At 38.5% G+C, this 25,887-nt stretch overlaps 1 protein-coding gene across 3 annotated transcripts in view; it reads left to right on the top strand.

The window, feature by feature from the left end:
- The window catches only part of HLCS (holocarboxylase synthetase), a 138,509-nt gene that overhangs the window by 2,811 nt on the left and 109,811 nt on the right, over positions 1 to 25,887 (top strand). For all 3 annotated transcript variants that reach the window (XM_068913666.1, XM_068913676.1, XM_068913686.1), the window contains exons 2-5: positions 1,785 to 1,937; positions 6,698 to 6,860; positions 9,623 to 10,581; positions 13,767 to 13,949. In XM_068913666.1, the coding sequence (XP_068769767.1) occupies positions 1,785 to 1,937; positions 6,698 to 6,860; positions 9,623 to 10,581; positions 13,767 to 13,949 (1,458 nt within the window). The remainder of the gene's footprint in view (positions 1 to 1,784; positions 1,938 to 6,697; positions 6,861 to 9,622; positions 10,582 to 13,766; positions 13,950 to 25,887) is intronic.

Below are 25,887 nucleotides of genomic sequence, written 5' to 3'. Positions count from 1 at the left end.
AGTTAGAGATAGTTCTACACTGATGCTATCTTGCTGCTTTCTCCGTGAATATTATGAAAAGAAATAGGTAAATTATCATGCTTTTCCAGCTTCTTGGAAGTTAGTTGAAGTGCTTTGCTTTTGAAGTAGGTGTGACTGCATCTGGACTGTGATCAGTAACTTCCTTAAGATAAGATAACAGCGAGTCATAAATGATGATGTCAGAAGGTTTCATTTGACCTTTCATCAAATCGAGTGCTTGAGATAATTCATGAGTTCAGTTTAGTTGACTTTCTATGGAAAGCAGCTTTGTTTGCTCGGCCACAGCTTCTGCAGAGGCTCAAGCTGGTTGGTTTGGCAGTCTATCCCGTTGCATCCCCTGTAATTTTACTTATGAAAGCAAGACATAATATTGTTCTGTTTTCATTTAGATATGGACAAGAGTACACACACTTGATGTGTTATAGGGAAATTCTCTCTGCAGAAAAACTAGTTCACAAAGCGTATGCTGATTTGTCTTGTTTCTAGGATAGTAGTTTGAAAAAAATTTGTTTCTTCTGATGTTTGGCACTTTTAAAGTGCGGCAGAAAAACTAAGTTCAGTGCAATATCTGGATAAAATTTGATGCAGTATGATATGGGAACAGATTATGTATTTAGAAATTCTTTTAGAAGAACACTAAACCAGTTCTTTGGTCTGCTGATGTCAGCTGTTGAGCTTTATTTGCTCCTAGATGAGAACCAAAGAAGCAGCAAATTTTTGTAATTTAATGAAGAAAACTGTTTACCCAGTGATCTGCTGAGTGGATAGACTACCTTAAGGGCAAACTTATTTTTCTGTTTTTTTTTTATTTTTATTTTAACTCTAATCTCAGAGCTGCATACTGAATGAATAATTTAGGTGCTAATACGTGAGGACATGCATATGTTATTCTAAAATAATGTACCCTCGCTTTTTCAAATAATTTTTTTAAGGTTATAAATGAATCCTGAGGCTGTATGTGTCCACAAGATAGAACTGTTTTTATGTAACCGGCTTTGTAAAAAAGTCCTGAAACTTTGCAAGTTGGGTAAATTAGATACCCTGAAAATTAGACGTGTATAATTTATGGTCCTTGGGTTACTTTTGACTCGCAGGGTGATTGGTCTTTTGGCAACAGGTTTAGAGACAGTATATGTTATTTAGCCTGGGGCTATGTGTTTCTTAGGGAGTCGCTATCCGACCGGATTGAAAACCTGTTCTAACTGCTAGCCAATTAGAGGGACTGTATTGACTCACCAGCTGTGCTGCGACTGCTTTCTTAGTCCCTGCTGAGTAGCAGACAGTGCCCTTTAGCTGCAGGAATAAAGAGAGAAGCAACAGGGGCATTGGTTTGTGTAGTGAGAGGGAAATGGGGGAAAGGAAGGAGGAGGCAGGGTAGATTGCAGTGAATGGGAGAGGAAGATTGGGTTGAAGGAGATGCAGCCAATGGCACAGTCCAATGTTAAAATAGCCCACACAAAAGCCCACAGTGCCAGTGGCACAGTGGTTTTCGGTGGCCCACTCACTTTTGTACTTTTGCTGTAAAGCTGGGATCTGAATTGTCTGGGAAGCTTGGGTTGTCATCTTTAATTTTACTTTTGACATGTTTCTGCTTGATAGTCCAGACCTTTACTCCTTTTTACCTCATGGGAAATGTGAAGTGGTAGAGACTATTCATTTAAGGCTGAAGGGTCAGATTTGAGGTTAAGCTGGGAATGATTTAAACATGAGTTATTAAATTGGACTTTCTATATCGTGACTTTTTTCTTTCTTGTTTCTTTCAGTCCCTTGATGATTTAAACAGATGGAGTCTACTTCTCATTTCTCCTTTTATTTATCCTGATAAGTTACTTGAAGCAGAACATATAGCTTTTGTGACAGAAAGTATTTCACCTCAAACAGATAACTTGCAGAAAATACCTGGCTGTTCAAAAGAGGTAAGCAGCTCAGTTTTTCTTGCATAGAAATTAGTACTGATAACTCATTTAGTAGATATAACTCTTTGACTTTTTTCCTTCAAGCTGTTTTTTTTTTTTTAAATCTCAGATAGATTACATATATATATATATATATAAAAAACGGCTATTAGGAATAGGAATGCAAGCTGTATGATAATATCAAGACTAATGTAATCATTAAAATGGACTCGATCACTCTTGTGACTAATGATTTTATTATGCTTCAGATAAATTCGTAGCCATTTTACTGAGGTCTTCTGTTGTTAGTAGTGCACTTCTCTGGTCATGGACTGAATCTGTAAAATTCCACTGTGACCTTGGGTAAGGTGTGTATGGTTACATGTGCTGAACTGGAAAAACAGAGCATGAGAGCTGCCGTTCTAAATCAGATCAGAAGTCCTTTTAGCTCAGTATCCTGTCTCTGATGGTGGCTAAAGCAAATGCCTCAGTAAGAATATAGAAAGCAACTATATGTGATGCTTTCCAAAGAACTCTCCAAACCTCCAATTCAGCAGCTGTGGAAAGTTGTAATTTAAATAGAAACCTCTCTTTGAAACTTCCTTTCTTTGTGATTTGCAAGTACAAGTTTGGACTAACACATTTTACATAATTTTATCAAAGTCTTAGAAGTAAGACCAAAATCAGGCTTTTAATCTCTCTTTGCTTTTCTGTAAAATCGAGTTGGGGGACTGATGACACTTCTTGTTTAGAACCTTAAAAATTATTTGACTTTTAGTGCATAATACTTCTAAAAAGTTTTGAGGCATCCAAGGATTTAAATTAAACTAGTACTGGAAATGTTATGGCCGGTATGCTTTCAAAATGTGTGTGTCTTAGATACTTAAACTAAGAAATGCCTTCCCCATTAGTATACTGAAAGCGCAAAGATGTGAATTTCAAAGATGATATTCTAAAACTTTGAATTATTGAATATTTAACATCTCTAAACAGATCATGCATAAATAGCAGTGTCCGGACCCTATCAAAACTTACTGTGAACTTGAGATAATGTTTTTGTCTTCCCTGGTCTTTGCTCTTCATACACTGTTTCCTCACGTGAGGAGTGTCTGCTGCCTAGGTATCTTAGCTTGGATACAGGTATGAAGGGGGAGAAAAGTAGTGACACAAAGCAAAAGATAAAACTTCTGGAGAGAGGAAAAATCTTGTACGTGGTACAGTTTGCCTGAGCTCCTTCCTCAGGCAGTTAGTTGTTGTCTGCATGGTATGCTATCCTTAGTGGAGAAAACAGGATGGACTTCATTACCTAGCAGAAAGAGGAGCAATGGGAAGACATGCATACTAGGATACCTCTGGGCATGCAGCAGTAAAATATCTGGCCTGCTCACTGGGGTACCATAACATCCACAGAGCCCTTCATTAAACTGGCTGTGCCACAAGCTAGGATCACCATCTGGAGGAGACAGATAAGGTATCTTCCTGCAGGATCACTGCTTAGCATCCCACAGGGCTATGTGTCATCCTTCTTTTTGGCATCAGGTTTCTAGCTCCCCTCTGGAGTAAGGGAAGCCTGTCACATCTACAGGTGGTTTCAGCTCCCCTTGGTGAGGAGCCTGCATTTTTCAGGCAACCTGTTCTGAGCGATAAACTGGGAGTCTTCTGTTGGAGTACAATGAGCGTTGCCTGAGAAGCAGAGAAGAGCGACTGGTGAATAGACTTGCCCAATTTTGAAGGTGAGCTCAGAAGGACAGATTGGGAATGGGCACAATTCCAGATTTACATCTGGAATCCAATTTTTAGTACCTTCACCTTCCACATAGGCCTCTGGCTCAGGAACAGGGGATGCTTTTGAAACGTGGTGTTTCCCCTGTAGAGGAGGGATGTCAATTCAAAGCGCTGCATCAGGCAAATTCATTGTCTCCACAAAGATCAGAAGGCTTGTGAGTACTGAAGGCACTGGGAGTCTGTTGAGAGCCCTGAGATCTTTTCTGCTTAAGTTTTCTGACTCTGGACCTAGCTGGCATCATATTTCCTTGCAGTACACAAGGAGTGGCCGCGTTAGCTGGTTTATAGATGCTTTTGTTGCTTTTCACATAGAACTGTGGAATCCATCCAGATGGGCCCTGCTTCTGGGAGATAGAACTAGAGAGGATATCTGTTGTTATGCTCTCTACATTGTCTCAGGGTGCACCTGGGGAGTACTGGGCCAACCCAGAGGCGGAAGGCTAATGGAGGTTTTCTGACAGCAGAGGGGTCCACAGGAGCAGCATGTGGGTTCCAGTTTGGTTTGCTGTTCTTAGGATTTTGTTCTTTAGTGGAGTTTTTACTTGTCTTGTTGGCTTAGGGTTCCCTTTAGAATGGGAAGTGCCTGCATTCTTCTACAGGCATTGATAGTGAATTTGATTTATCAAGCTCAAAGGCGATAGTCCACACTAAAGACAGAATTGAAGGGGAAAAGGACTGCTGTTTTGTTTTGGTTTTTTTTGTCCGTTGTTCTTCTGTGTACGTGAATCTTCTGGAGAAATGCCTTTAATTCTCAGCTAACTCTGGCAGCCAGATGTCAGCATAGACAGTGTAGAAACAGACAGTTCTTTTGACCTGAGCTGATTTCTAGGTAGAAAAGCTATTCTTTGTAGAGCTATCGGTGATTGTGACCTTCGCTTTCTTTGAAACTGAGCTGGTCTCAGAAAAAAAGAGTGAAAGTAATTTTTCATCTCTTTGAGAGCTGCCCTTTCATTCTGCATTCTGACAAATTTTTGATGAAGGCTCCTAGTCCTAGTAGGAAAGCTTCAGTTGTTTGGAAATATTCAGGATTTTGATTCTGTTGTGAAGCAGATGGTCCTTGGGGTGTTGCGTGAGATGGATTCCAGGTCATATGTCTTGGCAGTTGCCTTATTTTGTGAGGCTTCTTTTGTGTATTCACTTTGTTTGCACTAGACAGCAGTGACTACATTTCACTTGATAGCATATCTAATCTTTTTTGATGCCATTAAATAAAAGCTTAGAGCATCGATACTTCCTCTCTGCAATTTCCAGGTGTCACATGGGTGTTATCTGCCTGTGCTTGTTAGCTGGGTAGGAGAGTACATCTAAATACAGAGCAAGTCCATTACCTCCCGCCAGAGAGAATGGCCGTCATATGGTTGTCCCCATATAACAAAAGAATCGGGGTGGGGAAGGGGGAACAGAAGAAGTGTTTTGGCCTGTAAGGAGGCATTTTTGACTCCTTCGGTAAGCAACATCAGTGAAACTTGAGCTGCCAAAGCATGTGTTCTACATGCAGCTGGTAAGATTTGAGAGTGAAGATGTATTTGGTTTTGGGTCTATCCTCAGAAACACAACACTATCAGAGTAGAGTGTCATTACTAACACTGTAGTTCAGTTCCTTATGCTGTGGATGTTAATACACTGCTGCAGGAATAGATGGTCAGGTTGATGTAAGAGGAGGAAGCCAGAATCCTGTATCGTAAATGTGCTTGCCATGTCTGCTACTTGTGATTGTTATTTGCCAACAGTAAGCAGCAGGCCCTCAGAGTATTATACCTTATCATTCTGACTGTGGACCTTACAAACACCCACAGCTGTAATGGATCAGTAGTCTAAGCACAGGTGTGAGTTTCTTCCACCAGGAAAGCAGTGGTGCTGTCCAGGACGTCTCAAGTCAGCTGAGGTCATTCTGGCTGACGTGGGTCACAGACTTCCACAGTGACAGTACCCATGGTCGCCTGGCTGATGGTCCGGTACAGCTGTCTTCCAGAAGATAGTTGTATCTTGTAGTAGTGATAAAAGGCTGAACTTCGTGCACGTAGTTTGGTGACGATGGCATCAAAGCATTGGAGTTGCTGTATGGAAATTGCACTGTGTTTCCCTGTATTTAGAACATGTTGTATGAGGAAGGCTAACTTTTTCTTAGGTCATGGAAACAGATGATGCTTCATTGGCTCTAAAAACACCTTCACAGGGGAACAATTATATTGTGTATCTTATAGAGGACAAAGGCTGTGGTAATAAAACAATGTTTTTAAGTGCTCCTTTCCATCTGTGAATATGCAGACAGGTTTGTAGTAATTAATGTCTAGCATTCAGATCTTCCTTTTGTCTTGTTGTGGCTTTTATAATTGAACTTGCAATTTGTTCTTCAAGACACCATGGTGGTTTAGTTTGGGTTTAACAAACCTTCTCTGAAGGGAAAATCCAGGTGTGTCAGTTTGATTCTTTTTCTGCTTTCCTGGGGAATATAATTTTTGACGTAGATAAGTAACTTGAATCTTCTATGTTTTTAGTTAATACTTCTATCAGATTAAGTTAGTCAGTGTGTATTTTTTTAAAACTCTGCTAATTTACTTTTGTTGTTTGTATCAGTATTCTTCTAATAATATATGTTGAAAGCCATGTCTCAGAAATAAAAAGCAAAAAAAGATTTTACTTCTGAGCATCGTTAATGCTTTCATGTGATTTTGTATGTTTTACTTGAAGCTTTTATGACCTTGATCTTTGGGAAAGAAGTGCTTGTACTCCCATTTCCCTTTCAACACTCAATTTAGATGTTGCTTTGTTTACTTCTCTCGGGACAGAAGCTAGTTTTGCTATTTTGGTTTGTTAATGTCCCTGTATTGGCTCTGCCTATGTGTAAGTTTTGTTTTCTGTGTGTGTGTGTATTTTTTTGTTTTTTTTTTTTTTTCTTGTGTGAATGCATCATGCAGATTCGTAATACTGCTGATATTTTTGATCTTTTTGGTAACGTTTTCAGTCTGAAAAACGTGCCTATGTTTTATTCTTAGGTTGTGAAGTGGTCAGACTATTGTTCACCTTTGGCCTATAAACCTGGTGAGCCTTATAAATTAATTGCTGAAGCGAGTATAGATAACTTCAGTAACCTTGGAATAGCATTCATGGAAGACAGGCTTCAAATGGATAACGGAATGGTGCCACACAAAATTGTTTGTAAGTATCTTCAGAAATTATGTTTAGTGGCAGAAAGTGTTTTGTTTTATGGTTGTTCTAGGATTGCGCATAAAACCTTTACATCTACCCAAATAAACATGCTTTTGTTTTGGTACAGTGTTGTCTTCCTGTTGTCGTTCTAGGCAGTTCATCACTCTATTGTCTTACTATATTTTAGACTTAAAACTGCCAAGTGCAGAGATCCTTGACAAATTAGACCACTGCTTGAGTGAATTTCTCTTTAGAGAGTGTGTCACAAATACAACATCAGAAGTAACAGGAAAAAGTAGTTCAAAAGGTCTTGGAATACATGTATTTTTTTTCCTTTTTGTGGCTCAATAGCCACTGCTAATGCCATGATATTAACTGATTCACCTTAGTATAGGGAGATCCCACAATATCCAAGGTAGTTATCCTTTTGCAGGTACGTAAGCGTATGAACATCACAAAGACGAAGAGAAAAAAATCCTTTGTCTAAGTTGTGCCTATTAGATTAACTGATCTACTTGCAAAAATGAGGAAAAGTTTTGGGCAAATGTTCTATCTTCAGATATGAAATGAAAGTATCTTCAAAGCTAAACAGCTTGAGAATGACTGCTCAGAGTTTAACTTGATTGCGTTAACCTGTTAGCTCGCTGATGGAAAAGCTAACGTACTTTCTGAACAGAGGGAGAGGGATAATCAGAGGGAAGAGAGTGGTGTCATTGCGCATTGAATTTTGAATTTTTGACGGATGATTTACTTGTTTAGGAGGTAATTTTATTTAAATCAAAACTATTAGCAGTTTTGTTTTTAATAGTGTCGGCTAGGAGGGGAGAGAGTTCATGGCCGATCCCACAAAACCGGCGAAGGACATAGTGTAGGGGCTCCACTTGTAACGCTGTTCTTGAGTATAATTATTGCCTTGGCTATGGGAAGCTCAAGGTTCAGCTCCTAGACCTTCATGAGATTTGAATATCTTTTTTCCTGCACTGTTTTAAGAGTGCCATAATATGCAGCCTGTAGGGTGTTGTGCGGTAGTGGGCTCTCATGGGATAGATCCACGTTACGTTTTCTTCAGTGCCAGTTTGTTTGTTGCCTGCCAGGTTGTGCCTCCTTGGTTGTGCTAATTAAAATGTTGAGTCATGAGGCACTTGAGAATAAAAAGTGATTTGGGCCCCTCCCCTCTGCACCCCCACAGACCTTTCCTCTCTCTTTTTTTTTTTTTTTTTTCCTTTTCCCCCCTCCGCTTTTAAGTGTGGATCATAGTGCGTTGGCACAACCAAAGAATTAGAGCTAAAGCAAGAACAACTAGCTAAGGTGTTGGAGGGTAGGAGGAATGTGCTTCCAACGCTATCCAAGATAAAACTCGATCTTCTCTTAATGGTGTTCTGCAAAAATAAACATTCACACAAGCGGGAAATGGAAGCTAGTGTCCCAAAAGGCATGGAGTGTTGTTCACTCTGCAGATTGCTTTTTGGCTCAGTTTGTTTCAGGTGCTATGTGTGTGCTAAAGCTGCTCCAGAAGAACAGGCTGGTGAAATGCCCTTAATGGATATGTAGGCAGGTAGCTGAAGAATTTTCTTGGCATATGAAAAATTTTCCTTCAAATTTCTGTTCCAAATTAGGTGAAAGGCGTATAGTTTCAAAGGAATTCAAGTGCTCTTAAGTGAGGAAAGTAAATGAACTTGGATCTGGTGTACTGTGTGCCAGCTGACTGTTTTGTTAATCTAGTTTCTCATTGAATTTCTCTGAGAAATTGTGAAGAAGTATTTGACATATAAAATATTTGTTTACCCTTGTGGGAGTAGAGAACGATTCAATCAAATATTGCTTGCTTTGATTTGAAATATTTCTGTGGTTCAGCAAGTAGAAAAATACAGTTTATCCTATGAAGAATAATTTTTCTCGCCTCTTCCGTAGTTTGCTCTTTAAGTCTTACACTAACAGTAATTATCTTTGCCCTTTGTCTTATTTGGACTTCCCAGAAATATTTTATCTTAACATTTATTTATTTATTTTAAGCAGTTGGTATTTGTCCCTGGGGTTCTTAGCTCATGTGGCTTGCTATGGAAAGGTATATCTCCCTTTGTGCAGGCTGGAGACAGTTCAGACTTTTCCATTCCCTTTTCTTACTTGTGCCAAACTTCTGTTTTGATGCCTTCAGTAATGTAAAAAGCATGCATCAGTGTTTCCATCTTACTCAGTATCATCATTTTAATCGTTTATTTCAAAATAGCAGCATGCAATTTTACACCCTGCCTTCCTTAAGAGACCAATATTTTTCCATAGGTACTTCCCTCGCTTTTTGTCCTTTGCCAGTCACAGAGGCACAGGCAAAATCACCTAAGCTGACAAGGTGATACATCTGTAAGATAGCTTCCTTACTTTCCTGTCCATAGACCATTGTTCTGTTAAGTCAGGTTGGCACACAGTAGCTGTTGTGTTTTGTTCTTGTGCAAATATGCGTCCGTTCACAAAGAACTTTAGAATGTATGCTTAAACATTCCCTGTAAATATTGAGTGCTGTTCTCTCAGCCAGACATTTCTGAAACAGAGAGACTTATTAGTGGAGTAAATGGCTTGTGTTATGAGTGTAAATTTATTATATTCTTGGGAGTGGAAGGTTTTTAGTGTGTCAAATTTGTGAGTTCTTACTATTATAGGTGACTTAGTCTGAAAATAAACCTAAATCCAGCTGGCATGCTGGGGTAATGATATTCATCATAGCTCTTTTGATATAATTTTTATAACCCCTCTTTATTTTTCTTTAACTCTTCCAGCTGTCCATTTACAGGAATCTGCTTTGAAGGAGTTGGAGCAGGTGGCACCATCTGTAAAAGAAAAAAAAAGAGTAAGCAGTACACAGATGAGTGAAATAACTCCTCCTGCTACTTCTGGGACTACTGTTAAATCAGGATTAGAAATAGCTGCAGGTCCAGGTGATCCAGAATTGGAAGAGGAGAAATCTAAGCTAGAGAAAGAAAGCAAGCATGAAGATGAATGCAGTAGTCTATCTGACAGAGGGATAGGTCCTGGAGAACATCATCACTTGCATCTTTCCAGCTGTCATGAATGTTTGCAACTTGAAAACAGTACCATCGAATCAGTCAAATTTGCCTCTGCAGAAAACATTCCTGAACTTTCAGATGATTGCAGTAGCAAACTGGAAGAGAAGAATGATGACCATATAGCAAGAGAAATAAAAAGAATAAACCTTGCTGGAAAGCCCCCTAATATCTTGATTTATGTTGGCTCTGAAACTTCAAAAACAGAATTTGAGCAGGTAAAATCAGTCCTCGAGGAATGCGTTGATGCAGACAGCTACACAATCTACCAACTGCGTGAGGAGCAGGTTCTGAAAGCTCCGTGGATTGATAACGCACTGCTGTTGGTCATTGCCACAGAGGAGCCTATTTCTGAGGAAAATCACAAACAGTTTATGAAGTTTTTATCTAAAGGTGGGAAGATTTTAGGATTTTCTTCCTCTTTTACATTTGATGGTATTGAAATAAAGAGAAAGAACAAGCTGAAGAAGACTGTTCATGAATTAGTGGTCTCTAAACTGGACAACACTGAAATTAAGTTAGATATTTTGATCAGTGGCTGCATTTTTGAAGAAGTAATGAAGGAAAATACGGGCAAAATAAGGCCATTGAGTCGCTTAAATAATGCTGATAGAGATATAGTTATTGTTCATCTGCCTTATGGAGACGGTGGAGGAGAAGCCATTCTTTCTCAGGTACTGTATATGTGGAAGCATTAATTTGCTTATTGCTACACTATGCTGTGATACACTTTTAAAAAAAAAGAAAAAGAAAAAAAAGAAGAATCACTTGTGTATGTTTGATGTCCTGGTGAACATACAAGGAACGCAGAACAGTGTTTACTTGATCCTCAGGAAGCTTAAAGAGGGAGACGTTGTCCCTGCTGCTCCAATTCTGTGTTTTCACCTTGTAGCACCTGCACGTAGATCTTGCAGCGTCACAGTGGGTGGCAGAGAGAGCAGAGATGCATAGTAAGTGAGCATCTGCAAGAGCAGAACTAGCCTTTTCTGCCTGCTAGGAGTTGCTCAGTGTTACAGCTGCGCACTTACAGACTTTGGGAACTGGGAGCTGGAAGGGCTGAATTGTTGGTGAACTCAGGGGGAAAGCCTATATTGGCAACATAAAAAATTGACTTCCTTATACAAATAAGAATCATGGTGAAAGAAAGTCAGAAGAGGAGGTAAAATAATACAAGAAACTGGAAATAAGGTAGCCAGCCCCTTTGGGAATCTGGGTAGTGACTGAGAAAGTTCCAGCCTCCCTTAGAAAAACTGTTGTACAATTTAATACTTGAACAAGTAACTATATAATAAAGATTAGTCTCTGACTGCACTGAAATGCCACTGTTGATTTAGGTGTTCAGGTAGTTTTTTGCTAGTATTGTTCTCTTTCCGTCAGTTATTTTCTGTTCATATCCTAGTGCTGTGAAACCGAACTGCTTAATGACATTTTCTTTAGCAGTGTTTTAGTTAGGGGTGAGTTCTAGATGGATGTTACGTTCGTGTTATTGCTCTTGGTGTTCTGCAATTAAAAAGGAACTTTATCAGCTTGCTTTTTTTTTTAATTTCTGATCAAAATTAAATCGCTTAACACTTAAATTTACCTTATTTTTTCTAAAAGTTGACAGGTATGTTCTCAGTCAGTAACATATACTTTTGATTGTTGTCTGTTCTGCTAAGAACTCTTGCTTGTTACTTCTGAGTCTTCCTTCAGGTTGTAAACCTGCACCTAATATGTAGCTATATGTAGCTAAATTCTGCACCTAATATGTAGCTCAGAGCACCTTTAGTAGATTGTGTGCGTGGAAGGGGCATGTATGCATGAAAGAATGACTCAAAATCTTATTCATTCCACTTAATAATGATGATATTCCAGCAACTGGGTACTTCTCCAGCGTTACGGTATTGTGATTTCTGTTAGACACAGCTCTGCAAAAAAAAATTAACCAACAGATAAGTACAAGTGTTCATAAGCTTTGTTGCTGTTATTGTTGTTACTCTGTCTTCCTGGATGATGTGTGAGGAAGCTTAAATACTCAGAGATACCTGGCTAAAGTGTTGGGTGATAGATGGACTGTTAAAAAGTACCATTAAGTTCACAGAATAAATCGGTACCTTGGAAGTACTCATCTAACGGGGTCTGTAGTCGATGCTGCTAGAGCTAGAGTTGTGTACCACTTCCTAGTAAAACTTTTAAAATGGCCCTGAAGGTAACTTATGTTTTTTGAGTTAGCCTCAACAGGAGCTTAGGTAAATGTGTTCTTTTTAACATGACTTTTCACTATTTTTCACTTACTTTACTTTGTATCTTTGCTCTCAAGCAGCACATTGAGAAAAGCAGAGCAAGATTATATTCCTTGCCTACTTAAACGTTGGAAAATAAATAGAGAACAAATTTTATAAAAGATGCTAAGAGCTGTTTTTATCAGTGTTTTAGCTATAAGAGAACTTTCTCAAGAACCTGGACTGCTAAAGTTTGTTTACTTGCATGTCTGGTAGCATATACTTTTCTAGCAATTACACGAAGCAGAAATATTCATGAAGGTTATTTAATATTTTCCTCTCTTATCAATTTATCAGATCAAGTCTGCTGTTTTTTTTGCAAACTGTTATACAGAATAACATGTTTATAGCTTTGTGTAAGCAGTTCTACCACACTGTGCTGTGTACTTGTACCAGAAAATTGATTAGATACTGTTGCTATCAATTTCTGCAAGTTGCATGGTAAAACTAGCTTTACTGTACCGTTTAAATCGACTCTTCTGCTGTAGTAAAACTTAATACTGCAGTGGGTTTCTCCAGAAAAAGGACATTACAGTATAGCTTCAGAAAATCAGATTAAAAGGATTAGAGTGTCATTTTATAATTTTCAGTGACTTCCAGTCTGAATTTGAAAAGCCTTATTATTTTCTCTTCAGAGGGTTGACAGTAACTTCGACTATTAAATATTCTGTCACAGACTAATTGTTTCCTTTTTTCTGTTCTCCTCCATTTCTTCCCCATTTCAGCAATTTTCCTTGACTTTCAATATGAAAGTAGAGCATATATTGAAATGGAAGAATATCATTGAAATATGTAAAATTGCACAAACACACACAAATAGTAGCTTGTGGTTTTGCATGAAATGTATGTGCATGTGGTGGAGTACAAATGCTTTTAAATGTCCTGGAACGTTTGTTTAAAAAAATTAAGACTTCTAGACCAGATTTTTATTCTGCATTTTGATTGTACTTCCACACATCTGCTTCAGCCCTGAAAAGTGATTCTCTGCAAAGTGATGTTTCAGGGTTCTTAGTTAACTTTCAGACAGCAACATTTCTTTAGCTCCCCTGATAGTAACTTTAATTCTTTTGACACTTGCTCAGGCTGAGTTCTGCTGATCTTGTGCAACTCCTGAATAAAGCTCTTCCAATGATAATGTAATCCTGCTCTTGTATAAGCTACAGTTTGACCAGTGTTGCTGTTGTCTCTAGGGTGCTAACAAATATACAATTGGTTGCAGGACGGGAAGTTAAAGTTAATAAATACATAAAGTTTGACCAAGTCCTCCAGGAAAAGACCATTTTATTACGAAAGAATATTTTGTGTGGATTTCAGAGAAAATTGTAGTGTACTGGCAATTGTCATCCCCAAATAGGAAGTTAAAAATATACTGAACGCCTCCTCCCATGGTTTATTAGGATGATAAAGCCCTACTTGTGGATATGGTATGACAAAGACATAAGAAATTTGCTTTTAAATCACACTAGCCACACTGGATACTTAAACAACCATATTCAGTACAAAGCTGTTTTTAGAGCTGTTGCGCCTATTTCTCTCTGCCACTCCAGAATGTATAATACAAGCAATTTTTTTCATTCCCTTTGCATGTACCCTGCCAGGTGCACCTGGAGTTGGATATCAACTCCATGGATATCCAAACTCAAGATGATTTTAATTCACTTAAGATGAGCAATACTAAGAGATATGAACTTCTGAAGGAGATCCTGATATCGCTTGGCCTGAGTTGTGAACGAAGTGAAATTCCTGTGTTAACACCTATTTATCTTCTGTCTTCTGATGAGGTAAGGCTTCTGCTTCCTTTTTGGTTGGTTGAAATTTAGCCTACAAGACCAATTCAGTGTTTGTTTTGATACACATTGTTTCTTATGTTGGTGGTGATGTTCTGATTTGGAGAGGTTTATGCATACTTTAGTGATAAATAAAAAGTTTCATCCTGCTCTGTCAATATTCTTTTACCTGCTAATAGTAGTGAATCTGGCAATGGGGAAGCACGGGCTCTACACTTTTCAGATGTTTTGCATGTATCTGTTGAGAGTTTTAATGTTTATTTGCATTCTTCTGCAATATCGGAACACGAGTCATGAGTTACAGAGAGAACTGATTTAAAAGACAGAATTTATTTTTAAAGCAGGTAGAAAAGTTCTTTGTATGTCAGCAACAAAAGATCGAATCCAAGTTAGAGTGAATGGAATGGCAGACCAGAACTGAAGGACCAGAGTGAATGGGGAAGAGTATGTAGTTAGATGATATCCTTCTAGCCAGCCTTCTACTTGAAGCTGACTTGTTGCCAGCAGTAGATCAGGTCAGCCTTTGCCCCTTCTGTGGTTTAATCCTGAAAACCTCTGAGGATGCAGATGCTGCAGCCTCTCTGTGCCACCTGTTCCAGTGCTGCTGTACCACTCTAGTGATTTTCTTATTTTTTCCTTCCGTTAGCCTGAACCTGAAATTTGTGGTCATGCTGCCTATTATTATCATCTAGCACTACTGAAAAGCATTTGGCTCTGTCATCCTTTTAGCTCTCCTTTCAGTAGTTACAGGACGCTCTTAGATTGATCCTTACCTTCTTATTTGTTAAACTGAATTAGCCGAGCTCCCTCATCCTCTTCTTGTTGGTCATGTTCTTTGTGCCCCTCATAGTCTTAGTAGCCCTTTACTGGATCCAGTCTGATTTCTTCATGTTCCTCTTGAAGCTGAGGCCGAGATTGAGCACGCTATTGCAGATACTGCTTCATCAGCACTGAGAAGGTTCCTTTGATCTGCTGGATGCACTTTTCCTAATGTAGCACAGTGTGCAGTTTACATTATTTGCGATGAGAATTCACTGAATAGGACTGTCTGCCCCAGGAGCAGAACTTCGAATTTGCTGAATTTCTGTTTGCTCGCTGCTCAAGCTTATGAAGGTCCTTCTGGATAGATCTGCCATTCTTAATGTTGGTCATTCCCCTAACTTAGGGTCATCCGCAGATTTGCTAAGCGTGTGCTTTGTTATCATTCAAGTTGTTGATGAAGATTGAGCAGTTTGGGCCATGTATTGCATCTTGGGGTACTCTGCCTGTTACCAGCTGTCAGCTGGATGTTCAGCAGTTGATCAATTAATGCATGTTTTTGAGAAAAGGTTATCAGAGGATGGGCTTCAGGATATTTCCAGGGATTGGGATGGTGCTGGCTGGCCTGTAGTTCCCTAGTTCCATATTTGTATTTGATTTTTCCCGCCCACCATCCACCCTTCTCCTTCAGAAGATAGGAATAACTTCAGTCTTTTTTCCACCTGCTATGGACCTCCTACAAACCCTGTAGTTTTTCGTGGATCGCATACAGTGACCTCGTAACTGCCTAAGCCAGTTCTTTTTCAGAATGCTTGGATGAATCCCACTTGCCTGGTAGATCTGAATACGTTCCGTTTCTCTTGAGTAGTCCCTAATGGGATGATCTCCCACTGTTTCCTTCCCCTTTCTTTCCCAGATTGTGCCAATGCACACAGACGTCTGGGAACAGGCTTTGCCTGTGAGGACCAATGGAAAAAGGCATCGAGTGCTTCAGCTTTTTCTGCGTTATCTGTCACTAGGTTATCTTCCCAATCTGTCAGTGCACCCGTGTTTTCCCTGAACTGCTTTTTGAAACGAGCAAATTTGTGAAATCTCCTCTCGCTACCCCTAACATCCATTGCTAATTTTAACTCAGGAAGGTGAAAGCTCATCTGGAGTTTTGTCTGTAGGTACCCAAACAATGGTTTTATATACTTCTGTCATTACTTGTCCTTTTTTCCACTGGGTGTATGTTCCTTTTCTGTGTGTTGGTTCATTGAAAGGCTCCCCACTTAGCCAAACAGGCCTGATGAAATTTCTGGTCCTCCTGCAAAACAGGATGATTCATAGCTGAGCTCTCATAAATTTTCTTTACAAATCAGTTACATCTCCTAGGCACCCTTCCCCTTCATGGTTGCTTTCCAAGAGGTCCTAACTAACATTTCCTTGATTAAGTCAAAATCTGCTTTCCTAAGTCTGCTGCTTACCTTCGAAGCCTTCTTGGATTCTTATGGTTGCTAAATCCAAGGCTGCCTGCCGTCTGTGACAACACTTGAAACAAGTTGTTTCCTGTTTGTGGGAAGTAAAGTAATAAGTTATCTATTTGTGTGGCAGATATGAAAACAAAACAAAAAATCATTCAGACTTTTTGACTGACATAAAAGTCTTCCTTCTTGGAGTTTATGCCTATTTATCTTTCCGGTGCTCTTACTGTTTTCAAACTGTATCGTACTATGAATAAAAAAAAGTTAGCTAATTTCTATCCAAACTTGCCCTCTAGTGGCATATTACAGGTTGCAGGCCATTAAATATATCATTGTAATACATATTGTATAGTTAAAGATTATACCAAAAATGATTTTAAAAGTGTGGGGAAACAATAAAACTTTAAAACTATAATTTTTCTGTGCTTGCATATGCAGTCATTCGTTCAATGATTTATGCTGTAGCCATGAAATGCTTCCAGAATAGTGAGTGAAAGGAAGCTATGACTTGTGTGTAAAAGCAGTGAAGAGAGAGCACATTGAAATGTGAGGCATATGTAGTGGTTAAGCTTCCTAACAAGTTACTGTTTTTTCTGTGTATCTTAAGTTTTACGTGAGTTCGTTCTCTAGAAAAGTGGGGGAGGGGGGAAGAAATACCATGAAAAGTACTGACAGATGACTAATTTGAGAAATACTTAGTCATTTAAGATCAGAGTGAATCAGTAGCACTGGAAATGGAGACGGAAAAAAAGGTCTTGCAAGTTTTTGTATTCTTAAACTTTTTTTTCCCTTTTCCTTTGTCACCAGCTGTATCAAAAACTTGTCCAATATTGGTCACTGGGATGTGTTGAATAGCATATTCCACTTCCAAGAGAGAGACCAAGTAATATTCTTCCCGTTCACAAGTGATTTATTTTTTAAATTAAATTTAATTTTTTTTTCTTATGCTTCTCTGGAATTAGAAATGTCATAATGGGTCAGTTGATGATCAAGCTAGCTGAATACCAGTAGTAGATATTTAGGAAAAAATGGAAGCATGGTAAATGATCTTCACGTGGTTTCTGAGAGTTGGCAGTTCATGGGCTTTCCAAGCTGGAGGTTGGGTCTGTACCATTATGTTTAATAACAAGTGATAGACATAACATCCTCAGATTTATCTGATTCCTTTTAGGAACTGCAGTCTCCTCTCTCTTATGCTATGGGAAATAATTGATTTTGCTCTGCATTTTCTACTCCATTAAGAAAATTCTATAAACTTTTTGACATAATTTTACTGTCACTCTTTATCCAAACTCAAAAGTTCTAATTTGCTTAGTTTCATTTTTCTGATCTCTACACTTCAGTTTCCAGTGAATCTGTACCCTGTTCTGTGTTGCTTGGTTTCTCTTCCCAAGCCCCTTTCCTCTTTTATTGCTTTCATCAGACCTGTTTCCTGTTACTTTCTGGACCTGAAAGAATCAGAAAATAGCTGGGGTTTGGAAGAGACCTCTGGAGATCCTCTGGTCCAGTTTATTCAACTCTATTATATAGAACATGTTCAACTTTAAAACTGTATAAAACTTATTCAAGTTTTTTATATAAATAAATAGCATCTCTTATTTTATTTCTGCTTGTAACTCCCTAACAGCATATGTCTTTCCCCATTGTTGCATTTCTACTAATCATCCCATCAAAACTATTATGCCAGTTAGTATAAATTTGACTATATACTAAAACTTTCAGTTCTTCCTGTCTACTCCCTAAGTCTTGAAAGGTGTATTTTTTTTTAATGTAAATTTCGTAGCTCTTGTGCGGTTTTTGAATTTGGAGGGGGGTAATATTTTTCAAGTTTTAAGGTATTATATAACCATATGATCTAGAAACTAAAGTCACAATCTTATTACACAGATTTAATATAAGCAGAAGTAGCATTAGCTGTCTGAAAATCAGTATAACTTCAGAATTTGGGGCACCAAATTCTTCAGCTCCTTTAAGAAACTAATTCTCGGGAAAAGAGGGCTTGAATTTTGTTTTTGTTTAAGGGTCCAGGATCACAGATATGTTATCTAATTTTCTAAAGTTTGATATGTGTATCGAAAACTCAGAGGTACCGTCTGTATGAAGAAATGAGCAAAGGTATGATTATTTTATGCATAATCAAATTTGAATAGAGTATGTTTTTCTTTGGGGGCAGAAGAAATTTGGAAAGATGGAGCTTAGTATTTTATATGAGAAGTTGCAAACTTGGTAATGCACTTTCTGCCTTTGGCATATGGAAAATAAAATTTTGGTTTAGGGTGGAATGTAGATGATTTGGGAAGAAATATTTAAACCTTGACAGTAGGTACTTACATTGAGAATTACACAGTTAAATTTTATCACTCAGGAAAATTACATTAGGAATGGGATGGTCAAGCTTTTTAAAAAAAAAAAAAAAAATAGTACATTTACTACATTACTCAACATTTTGTGGTTTAGGCAGACTAGATTGATGCAGCTGATACTGTTCCAAAACAGAGGCTGAAATTTCCAGCTGTTCTGTATCCAAGTTGGAGATTGGATGAGTTGGAGGCTGTCCTAAATAAGCAGTGAATCTCATTTACTCTTAGCAGTTGAATATCTGGTTCTGAACAGTGGAAACTAGATCACGTTGTTACCAATGCTGGGCAAACACGTTTAGGTTGCTTGCCAATAGAAAGTTGAAGTGTCAGATTGAGATGTCAAACTGCAAAATATGCTTTATCCAATTTTTGCATGTTGCAGTCTTTCAAGTAAATCTTATTCCTGTGATTTATTCCCATATCTCAGAGTTTGTTTGTTTGTTTGTTTGTTTTTTTAAATATTCAGCTGGTCTTTTCTTAATATATCTGCAGGCTCTACCAGTCTGGAATTGAAATTCTGGCAATATTATGGTTTCAAATTCAAATAAAAGTTCTAATATTTGAATAATGGATGATAATGTCCATCTGGTTAGAGGTCTAGCTCTTACTATGTGAAATTCTGCTAGTCTAATCCTCAGCTAGTGCTGGCTGCAGTTGGTGTTGAGTGATTGCTATGACAGTGTGCACATAGATTTTATTCCTAATCTCCTGTCTTGGAAATAGAGCATAAGGTAATAGGCCTAAAAAATGACAGCGCTTGAGGCAACTCTTTATCAGAAGACTTAAGCAGCGAGACTCGCAAGTATGTCTTGTTTCAGATATACAAACACTTTAAAATTCAGTTAATTGTGGAAAATCTATATTATATTGATATACTGTTACCACAACAATTAAGTCAGTGTTTGAACCAAGAGCAACATAGTATGAAAGGCAGGTGACTTGCTGGTTAAAAGTTTAGTTAAATCTGCATGAGCAGGTTTAATGTGGTTTTAAATGTCATTTTAGAGACAAATATTGATATTGAAATACAGCACTTTTCTTCCCCATTCTTCCACCCCCCCCCCCCACCTTTTCTTGGTCTGATGTAAAGTAGTTTAGCAAATTGTAGACTTGCACATTGCTGTAAAAAGAAAATTCCATATCACTGTGTCGCTGGGTGAAATCAAAGTGTTGAAACAAATGGTGATTGCTGTGTGCCTGTTGTCTGGCACCCATATGTTCAGTGGCAGCTTCAAGCATACAGATCTGATTTTTCTGCAGCTTTGCCTTTAAACACTCAAATGTTTACTCTTTCACATTGCCATCTCAGAGGATAATTTTTCAGACGTAAAGGCTAGGATTGTATTTTATTGCTGTAAGTTTCAGCCTAACGTTTTGTAGGTTTCACAGAAACTCAAAACAAGAATTCACTCCGTGAAGAATGAGAGAGATTTGTCAGAATAGTGTGGGGGTTTTTTTGTGTGTTTTTTTTTTTGTTTTGTTGTTTGTTTGTTTGTTTTCCCTTTCCTATTAGGAAGTATAATACGCCCCACACATTTGCCTATCTGAAGCTTCTTGAGCTTGACTACTAAATCAGGCTGTACTAGCCTGAGTCACATTTTCAATATCTTCCATTTGGGTGGTAGCCAAATGATGAAATGTAATCACAGTCGTCATTGCTTTGGCTCAGCTAGTAACCATCTTTTAAACAGTATGTTCTTTCAGAATAATAAATAGTCAATACAAACATACTGGCAGAAGTTTGGAGCTGGGGGTTTTAACCTTTGTTTATTGGAGACGGAAAGAATAATTGAAAAAGTACAATTGAAAATGTATTTTAAAATCCAGACTTTCTTTTAAGGCACCCTTTAAGGTGCGGAATACCATGCTCAAAAGAATAGCACAGTGCAAAGACAGCATTGTGTATTTGAATAACCCAGGTACACCATAGCGCAGTCAGAATTCATTTAGACCAATTTTACGTGTCTTGAGCTGCAATTTTAAGTTTTGGCTCTGTGATGCCATGGACTGTTTGTAAATTCCAAGTCTATTATGTCAGCAAGGAGAATATGAAGTTACTTTATCCAAAATAAATCTGTCTTTGAGGATGGGAAATTTGAACTCTCAGCTAACACTATAATGAACATAGATTTAAGGGTACATTTTGAGACAATTGTTTCTGAAATTTTTCCATGCATGTTAATGTGTGTTTTAGAACGTGAAATTCAAGTTTTATTTATTTATTTTACTGCAAAACTGCAGAGTATTTTAGAAAATTCCAGTGCTAAAATCATGGATAGTTATGCTACATTTTAAAAGACTGATTTTATTGTTACTCAATTTTTGTACTTTAAAATGAACAAAAAAATGTGAAATCTACAAAATAGGAGACTTGCTTATTTTCTCCTGTTATCCTTAAAGTGCAAGTATCATCCCTGCCTTTTAGCCTGTAGGACAAAAAGCGGGAGCCATTTGGAAGTATTTATTCCAGAAAGAAAACGTTTTTTTCTGCTGATAGCTCAAGAATAACCTGAGAGCTGAGAAAAACATTTAATGGAGAGCACACAGTGAGAGCTCTGAAAGGATTCTGTTGATCACTGATAAAGTTTCAATGTCTAACATCTTTTTGCTTTAGTTAATGTTACAAGTATTATTTCAAGTGAATGGTGCATTGTTGTTAGAAATCTTTGTCTGTACTTGAAAGCTGTGCCCATTTGTTTTTTGGTGAGGAGTGAAAATGGCGAAGTTACTTCAGGGAAAAAAAAAAAATTGTAATGTAGACGCAGCAATGTAGATGCAGCTGTAAAAGTAAAAATGTCTATTTGTTCGAATAGCTTGTTCTTTTTGGGAAACTGATTTAATCTATACCATATGTAGTATTCTTTTTGCTGCTAAAAGCTGTATTTTTACTAGGCTGGTTTCTGCAATGCAGTACACTTGGCAAACCGTTTTAGTTCTTGGGGTTAGTGTGCTTTTGTCTTTTAAGTGGTTTCCTGAAGAATTTACCTGCAAAACTTAAGATTTGAGAAGAGAAAGTACTATAAATTCAAAAATATTTTTAATTTTACTCCATGTGTTTAACTTTTTTCTGTAATAACTTTAGTCACATTTACCTGTTTGCTTGCAAGCTATTGAGGTGTTGGGGAGGGGAGAAGGGTGGGTTTGCTTTTTTTTGTCTTGTTTTGTATTTCACTCCCCCTCCCCCCCCCCAGTAATTAACTTTGTTTTTCTAATAAAGTTTGTAAATCCAAGGGAGTCTATTGACTGTAAATCAAAACTAATTCAGTCTTCTGACAGTATTTTAATTTGGCTGTATACCTCTGTTAATGTCTTTCATTTGAAAGCTATTTGTATCCATATCAGGAGTCTAAGAATGGTTGCCCTATTCTGATCTTACTGAAGCAGATGGCTTTGGAAGAAATGACTCTCACAAGTGGGTTGTTACTACCCAGTCAGTAGCTGTTCCTTTTCTTTCTGCTCCCAGTAGCTGTTCCTTTTCTTTCTGCTCCCAGTAGCTGTTCCTTTTCTTTCTGCTCCCAGTAGCTGTTCCTTTTCTTTCTGCTCCATCAGCGCTCAAGATAATGAAGGTACGCAGGGACCATCTCTGCCTTGTGTAGGTGAGAGCTCTGCTGGGCAGAGGGATGCCAGAGGCCATGCTGCTGAGAACTAACTCCAGCCTGGCAGAGACGTGAGCTTCTGCATCTCCTGCTTCAGGGCTGCCTCAGGAGGCAAGAAGTTTGCCAGCCAGATTCTTTACAGGTTCGGCATGTTAAAAGGCCAGTCTCAGAAGTGCTGAGGCTAAGTAGCAATTTTGGGGCACCAGCTCCATGATAGTGCTGGGCATAGGGAGAGAGGACTCAAAGGCTAGAGAGAGGGCTCTCGCATAGCTTAGAGTTTTAGGCTAATGTGTTTTTTGTTTCACAAAAAACATCTAAGAGAATGAGTGCGGTCAGTTCACGTGGTTCACCAAGCACAGGACAGTTTCTTAATCTGTGGTAACTTGACTGCATGTCTGAGAGAAGAGACGCTTCTGTTTTCTGTGCTTCCCCTTGAAGATGGTTGCAGCATGAGTGAGGATGGGCAGAAAAGGGGAGAAGGAAATCTGTGGGTGGAAACCAGGTTATGGAAACAGCCTTTAGGTGACAAAAAGGCAAAAGTTGTATAACTTCTTAAAGACCAGTGACATCAGAATTGAAACTGCCTGTAGAGCCTGGTTTGCTGCCTTTTTTGCATGCACTTGGTATGATCATGTTGCTAATTGATTTGTATTGTTTTTTGGTAAAAACTATGCCTTTTTCATTACCATAACGTCATTTCTTTCCTCACCGAAAGAGGTCACATAATGGATGTGGCTTCTATCTTTGTTTAAATTGATGCAAAATAGATTTTCACGATAGGCAATACTACTCCTTAAAATCCCTCTAGTTAGCAGGGAGAAAAGGATAAAAAGAGTATGTTGGGTACCTCTTTCACAGTTCAACTGTTTTCAGTAGTGAGATTTCGAAGGGTGAATTGAAGAGCTATTGAAGGGTGAAATTAAAAGATGTAGAAATACCCATAGTATCAATGTGGAGATGGCATGTTAACTAATTTTCATGAAGTTCAAAACAGATTTTTTCATAAAAGCTGATAGAAGCACGAACAGTGTCCTGTCCTTCAATCGATTGTGTCAGTCAAAAGTTTTGCCCCTTGAGGCTTTTGGCATGGATAACGTATGTATGAGGGAATGGACAATAATGGTCTCCTGCTTCCACTACATCTGCTTTTCCTTTTCTGGTTTTTAAACTAGCCATTAATAGGCTTTTTAGTAACAGGTAAAACAGATGTTTATATCCTGATTGCCTTAGTCCTATATGCAGGTTAAATTAATGTATAAACCTGTGTACAGGTTAAATTAGTGTATAAAAATTAATATCTAAACCCCATTTATGTCACCTGAAACTGAATCCTGTTTTAAGAGTGTTCTTCTTAATCTGGAAGATTTCGTTGTTTCGTATTGGTGTTGAAGGAGACAGTTGCTGTAATTTAATATATTTGTTAATTTTGTTTCAAGAAATTTTTAGAGGACAGAGCAAATGTTTTAAAGAGGTTTTAGGTGAACGCCTTCTCTCAAGTAATTCTCTCTTGGACGCTGCTCCGGAGACCAGTGGGGTTTTTTGTTTGTTTGTTTGTTTGTTTTCCTCCAGCAGTTCTAATTATGTGTAGTTCTAAAAGTTATGTAGGATTTGGAGCCAAAGCATGTTCCTCAGCTTACTTGAGACATTTACCTATGGGGAAGCTGGTGGGACTGTTTTTAATCTTCTCTGTATGTATGTTGGGTTAAGAGAGGGGAATGGGAGGTCCTTTCTGCTGCTTTGCACTCTGCTCTTTCCTTCCTCGTCATCTTACTTAGTTTGTGAAACTTTGCTAATATCACTGATGAAATGAACTATTAGAGGAACAGTGGTGTACAAAAGACTTCTGTCTGCTGCTGTGTCCTTGTGACTAAATCTATCCTGGTGACAGTGACTGTGATATAACAGAAAATGACAAAGTTGCACTGTCAATATAACAGTTGTTTACCTGCTCCAGGGTGAGCATACAAGCCTTATGTGAAGGGTGTGCTCCTATCTCTCCTCTTTTTCTTCCTTGAGAACTACTTATGATATTTTTATGCGTAGTGAAGTGGTGCATATTTTATGAGACTTTTTGCTGTTGAATTTCTCACTGAATAGGAATTTTGTAAAAGCTGTTGTCCTACAGGAGCATAGTAGATGGAGGTGGAATAAGCACTGTGTATTTTAGCACATTTTCCTCCTTTCTTTTCAGCCTTCTAGTACTCTATGTACTTTTATTTGCCTAGTTTCCTGGGAACTGAGACTTACGGATTTGTCTGTCCGTTCTTCAGGAAAAACTTTTAAACTTTGAGTTCCAGTCAAATTTGGCAAAGAGAAAAAAAGATTAAAAGATGCTGAGTTTCTCCTGCAAACTTTGCAAATTACAGCCCAGGGCAGCATGCGGCTTTCATAGCTAGTTCTATGCCAAGACATTCTGTCAGCCTTGCCTGGCAATAAAGAGACACTAGTGGGATTCCTGGCCTGCCTAAACATAGCTTGAAGGGAAACACCCGACCTGTTTCCTTCCCAGCTGGCAGGCCCAGCGGCTAGTGAGGAGGCAGGAGCTGTGAGGCTCTACGAGTATTGTTGTGAAGGAAGGAGAAGGGCATCACAGGGGAGGGGAGGTAAGCCAGCTTGGAGATACAGTGGTAGATGTGGCAGAGTGATGCCAGTTTTATGTATAACTACAATAGGTGATTTTGTGGGGTGTAGCAATGACATTTACAGTAGCAGATAGCTAGATGTGCTGCCTGACACCTACGTTCTTCCCCGTGGCTGAAAGAGGTGATGGGAGTACGGCAAGGGAAGCAGCATGCTGCTGTTGCAGAAAGAACGTCAGTGCTCTACTGAAGTTGCTCCTTCCTCTCGTAACGCTCTCTCCCATCCATCCCCACCCCAAAAATGAAAAGAGAAGGGGGAGATCAGGGGAAGGTAATGCCTCTGGAATTTTACAGTCGCTGCTGTTAACTGGAGCCTTGGTGCTGGCTGCCATTGCCTAGAAACAGGAAGAGTCCTCTTATCTCAGAGGCTATAGACAGTTTTTTCATGCTCTTTTTCAGATAGAAAGAGCTTGCTTGGATCAAATAGGGCCACTAAATTGACATCTTACCTTGAAATTTATTTTATCGTTAAAAAAGCTTTGCCTATACCGTTGAGAAACGTTTAGCTAGCCCTGTTGAGAAAGGGAGAGATGGCATGGGAGATGCTGAAAGAGTAATAGCAAGTGTGTATAAGGGACACGAAGAAGAAGATGGGGAGTTTTGCTCTTGAACCATGAGACACAGTTATAGGAAACTAGGCTTTCCTCGTTCTGCTCCTAAGAGAGTGCTTTTTTTTTTTTTTTTTTTTTTAAACCAACCTTAGAGTGCAAAATGACTACAAAATTGTCTTATGAGTTATTTTTAAAATTCATTGACAAATTCTAAGTGTCTAGTAGAGACTGGTTTTCCTAGTTGCTAACTCTGTAGTCCAGACTCGGGATCTTAACTGACTACTGAGTTTTGTTCTTGCTGGCTCCTGCAATTATCAGAAGGCCAAATTATTTCTCATTTATTTGCTCATTAATACTTGCACTTTTTTCAGACATTTCTCTGGATTTGTTTAACAATTTATGAAAACAATATTGAAGAAAAGCTGGCACACTGCAGATATTTTTGGTGAATTCTCTAGGAAATAGACTGTCTAGCACTCCAGTATTGATCAGAATCTCTGCATGGCTGAGCTATAATAGTGTTAGCATTACATTAAAATCACTTGAAATCCCTATTGCTCTGAA

This window comes from Struthio camelus, chromosome 1, assembly GCF_040807025.1.
Source record: "Struthio camelus isolate bStrCam1 chromosome 1, bStrCam1.hap1, whole genome shotgun sequence".
NCBI classification, from domain to species: domain Eukaryota; kingdom Metazoa; phylum Chordata; class Aves; order Struthioniformes; family Struthionidae; genus Struthio; species Struthio camelus.
Note: the sequence above shows the minus strand (reverse complement) of the source record. Positions and strands in the feature narration are given on the sequence as shown.